General features: G+C 37.4%; 1 protein-coding gene across 1 annotated transcript; it reads right to left on the bottom strand.

Annotated features, from left to right (window-relative positions):
- Positions 1-1,067: 1,067 nt before the first annotated feature.
- Positions 1,068-4,456, bottom strand: LOC114316612 (transmembrane 9 superfamily member 12). Its single transcript, XM_028263308.2, has 2 exons — positions 4,206-4,456; positions 1,068-3,470 (listed from the first exon to the last, which is right to left on the bottom strand). Exon 2 carries the CDS (start codon positions 3,464-3,466, stop codon positions 1,412-1,414), a length of 2,055 nt encoding a protein of 684 aa, XP_028119109.2. The 5' UTR covers positions 3,467-3,470; positions 4,206-4,456; the 3' UTR covers positions 1,068-1,411.
- Between the last annotated feature and the right edge of the window lie 231 nt (positions 4,457-4,687).

The following is a 4,687-nucleotide window of genomic DNA, read 5'->3' as shown; positions in this document are numbered from 1 at the left end:
GGTCACCCCACTGGGGGTCTGTAGCATGGCCGTAAAAATAAAATAAAATCAGCATTGGGTGTTTTCAAAGAGAGACCTTGATCTTATCATCACTAATGAACAACCAAACACAAACAGGCCTCACTCCAAAGTGAGATTTCGACAAATATAAGGACAAACGATTTTTGAAAAACGATTTAACTATATTCTAAGCTAATTGGGGTGGAGTCAACTCTATTTGGATCAATTAATCCACATTAACATATAACTGCACATGACTTGCATTGTTCCCCATCAAAAACAGACAACAAATGAAAGTTTTCATGTGATTGTTACATTTGACTTAAATAGAAAACTAATTCAAAGTTTTCACCAGCTGCCACCAACCACCGCCGACCCTCTGACAAGCTCCAGCCACATTCCGATTGGTCACACCATCCGAGATAAACTCTTCTTCATATTTTATCTCTTCATATCCATCCATATTTCTCTTGTAAGTCTCAATTCGAATTCATTTCGATAATTCAAACTGTTTACTTCCTAAACTTCTCAATAAAAGTTATCCATATAAAAAATTAAATTTATCAAATACCAATAAACACATAAATAAATCATGTTTTATTTTACAAAATAAATATATTAAGTTTACAATCTTATTTGCTATATTCATTTTATAAAACAAAATGTGATTTGTTATTATATACATAGATATCCGATGAAATTACTTTTTTGCATAGATAACCTTTATTACAAAACCTACAAAACAGACAGTTTGAATCATCGATGTGAGTTCAAATTTGGATTCACAAGAAGAGTATGGATGCATATAGAGAGATGCAAGTATGGCAGGAGCTTATCGCCACACCACCGACCTCATGACTTCCAACAACACACCATCGGCCACCAAATCCATCCACCCTCCACCTCTGACAATCACCTCTGGTAACCCACAAAACATGTAATTAACAAAATTACCAAAATACACCAAGTAAAGAGATGCAACTATTCAGACTAATCCTTACCTTTCGGAATACAAGATAGGGTTCAATAGTGATTTATCAAAGCTAAACCAGTCAATAAAATAACAATTGCAATTTAACCTACCTTTTTCGCCTCACTGATAATATCAAAAAGAGAATACAAGGATGAAAGTTCAATCAATTACAACTAGTTACCAATAGCATGAAAATGAGAAAAACAAAAGGGAACTGCAGAATACAATGATAATGAGATAGCTAAACCGAAAGTTCAATACTAATTGAAACTTGTAACGTCGGGAAGCAGAGAAAATATGGCTGTCCATTTTATGAAAGTCGAAACATGATCCTGTGTAGCGAAGGCAAATTTAGCGAAAGCAAAAAGTTGGATTTATCCCTCTCCCTGTGCACCAAAATACTTTAACCAGCCAATGAGGATTACAAAATGTAGCTTTTCAATCAATCTTCACCGATGAGAAAAGGTAATGGACAAAGTAGAAGGATGTAAGGAAGCCAATAGTGCCAGTGGACAGCATAATTGCAACTGCTATGATCAGTGAATAGCCCAGATAAAGGGTAGCTGAAATGGGCCCGCTCAAACTCTGAAGATCAAAAACCAGGTAATTGATGGAGTAGAGGAACACGTAAAGAGCAACAGAACCCGATGCATAGAACGCTTTCCACCACCACTGCCAATCCTCAACACAAAGATGCATGTAGGTGAGGACTACAGAAACTTCAGCACATACAGTAACCAACAATAAAAGGACAACGAGCAAAAATCCAAAGACATAATAGAACCTCCCGAGCCAGATGCTAGAAAGGATGAAGAAAAGTTCAATGAAGAGAGTTCCAAATGGAAGAGTCCCAGCCCCCAAAACAAGAAGCCACGATGGGTATTTGCGAGCAGGGATTTCTCTCGGGATTTGGTTAGTTCGTACCGGGTATTGAATAGGCTCTGCTCGCGTTCCTAAGAATCCTCCCAAAAGGGTGAGCGGCACTGAAATGCAGAACCAGAGCGATAGCAGGATAAAATACAGGGAAATGGGAATAGCACCGGTACTATTGCTGCCCCAGAGAATAAAATTCAATATGGTGAGAATAACAAAAACAATTCCAGGGAAAAAGCATGCCACGGACCAGCAAACCGACCTCCAACCATGTGAAGTCCCCTTGATCGTACTCCATAGGCGTACACCGGCATAACCAGAGGCAGTCCCCAAGAAAAGATAAAGAATTATCATACCAGTCAATAACATTCCTCGAGAGGCTGGTGACATGAAACCTAAGGCAGCAAATACAATAGTCACAACAGCCATCCCTGTAATTTGAACCCCATCTCCAACCATCACACAGAGTAGCTTCGAGTGATTTGGTTCTCTGAACACATCCCCAACAACAAGCTTCCACCCTGAAAGCTCTTCATTCATTTGTGCTTGGGCTTCCTTGTCCAATTCCTCATACCTTGTCAAATCCCTTCTCACCGTCCGTAAAAATATAACAAAAACAATACCAGCTAAGAAAAAAATCACCATTAGTGAGTTTAGGATGGAGAACCAGTGGACACGGGAACCTTCCATCTTCAGGTAAGCATCCCATCTGGATGGCCATCGAATGTCGCTCTTCACAAATTCGACCTCATAAGTGAATGATACCCTCTCTTGCTCCTTTATTATCTGAGCCTTGTCAAGCTCCACCGGGCAGGTCACAGTAGTGATATTATCATACATATGAAGTTTTGACATTTTGTCGAGGTCATATTTGACACTGCAAGGGACAACCTCAAAACCAACTATCTCATATCCAGAAGCCTTTTTCTTATCAGCTTCTGAAATTACACCCATACCCTCTTCTCCAGTACCAATTATCTGCACACCAGTCGCTTCATACTCATGAACCAGAACTTTGAACTTGAGGTGATTGATGATGTAATCTTCTTTACTACTGGGAGGTGTATACCCAACAGGAAACCCAGTCCATTGAATTTTCATTCCATTTTGTTGGGCATACCTCATGGCAGGCAAGTTATCCAAAATCATATTTACTTGATACAGATCACGAGTTCTCTGTTTCAAAAGCTTTACATCGTGCTCACTTAACGGACTTGTAGTGCAGAGAAATACAGTTTCATTGACGTTCATTCGAAAACGGTAGGGGGAGTTGTCAATCTGGTCTCCCATAAGTAGTTCTCCAAGATTCTCAGCACTTTTCTTTATTTTAAGGGGTTTGCAGTAAGGGAGACTGTAATAACTGAAGGGAAGCTCAGTTTCAATAGAGGTCAATGAATTAACTTTGGCATATATTTCTTCACCAGTTGAATACGTGTGCATGTAGCTTCCTGGCAGATAAAACCCATTGCAGGAATGCAAAGTAAGAACCATATAGATGAAGGCCACCCAATATGTTCTTTTCAAGATAAATGAATAAGCCATTGTGTTTGAAAAAGGAACTTGGAGCAGATCCCTGAAGCTATTCTTGATGTAAACTACAAACTCAGGCTTATTCAACATCAATCTGCAGAATTAAATTTTTGTGTCACTTTTTAAGTCCCAGTCAATCTAACAAGTATAAAGGCATACACAACCATCCCTTCCCCCAACACCCACATGCACACAAATTCGGACCACGTAGAACACAATGAGGATGTAAAATTTTCTTGACGGAATAAGCACAAAAAAAAAAAAAAAAAAAAAAAAGGCTGATTGTTATCAACTTAAGGATGTGTTAATGAACAAACAAATTAAACTATTCATATTTCAGATAAACAACAATATCAATACATTGCCCCCAATTTTACTTATTTATTTATTTTTGGTAAAAAGGGTAATAGGGGATTTGCCAGATTATCAGAAATTGGTCCTGGGTGGCCCCAAAAGAGTCAAAAACACTTCATTGATTGTCGTGACCTACGTTGTACCGAGTTATTTACATATAGATACAAAATCACATGTATGCACAAATATATATTATCAATACAAATTAAAGCATGATCTGAACTATCAAAATCTACAGATCCATCAACAAACAAGAACGCTGAAGACACGGAAAATTCAATAGCCACCACTCCAAATCTAGGGCAGATCAGAGAACTAGAACAAATTTCTATAACTCTTAAAAACAATACACAAATCAGACGAACACGAAAACAAAAAAAATAAAGCGAATAACAAATCTGCACAAGCAGATCAATAGATACGTATGTATCTGTATGTGTAGAGAGAGAGACAGAGAGAGAGATTGAAGGCGTACCAATGGCAGATCTGGTGACTCAGAAACAGTCATGCTCAATTCGACTCAGTTCGTACCGAGATCGAGAGTTACAGAAATATCGACAGAAATGCAATATATGTAAGCCCCTCTCTCTCTCTCTCTCTCTCTCTCTATATATATATAGATATATATTCGAATTAACTCGAGTTAGATTTTAGATCTTAGCGTTAAGTAACCCCTTTTCTTTTTTCTTTTTCTTTTTTTTTTTTTTGTAAGAGAGGCCTGGAGTCATCTTGAGCCGGGAGGGGAGGGGGCGGGTCGGGTGAGGATTGAATTTGCATTGTATGGTATAAAAATATTGGATAAATTATAAATACATCTTCTGAACTTTTTTTAAAATATAAATTGTTTTTTATAATTTAAAAAATTATAAATATTCTCTTGTCATAATTTTTTATTTAACAAAATTAACTGAAAAAATAAAATTCATAATTACTCTCCTATACAATAATAAAAGTATA

The sequence above is a fragment of the Camellia sinensis genome, chromosome 7 (genome assembly GCF_055761805.1).
Source record: "Camellia sinensis isolate YWXY chromosome 7, ASM5576180v1, whole genome shotgun sequence".
Taxonomy (NCBI): domain Eukaryota; kingdom Viridiplantae; phylum Streptophyta; class Magnoliopsida; order Ericales; family Theaceae; genus Camellia; species Camellia sinensis.
This window is presented reverse-complemented; position numbering and strand designations above follow the sequence as displayed.

Excerpts from the sequence above, each read along its gene's own strand:
- LOC114316612 (XM_028263308.2), bottom strand. The coding sequence starts at position 3,466 with ATGTTGAATAAGCCTGAGTTTGTAGTTTACATCAAGAATAGCTTCAGG.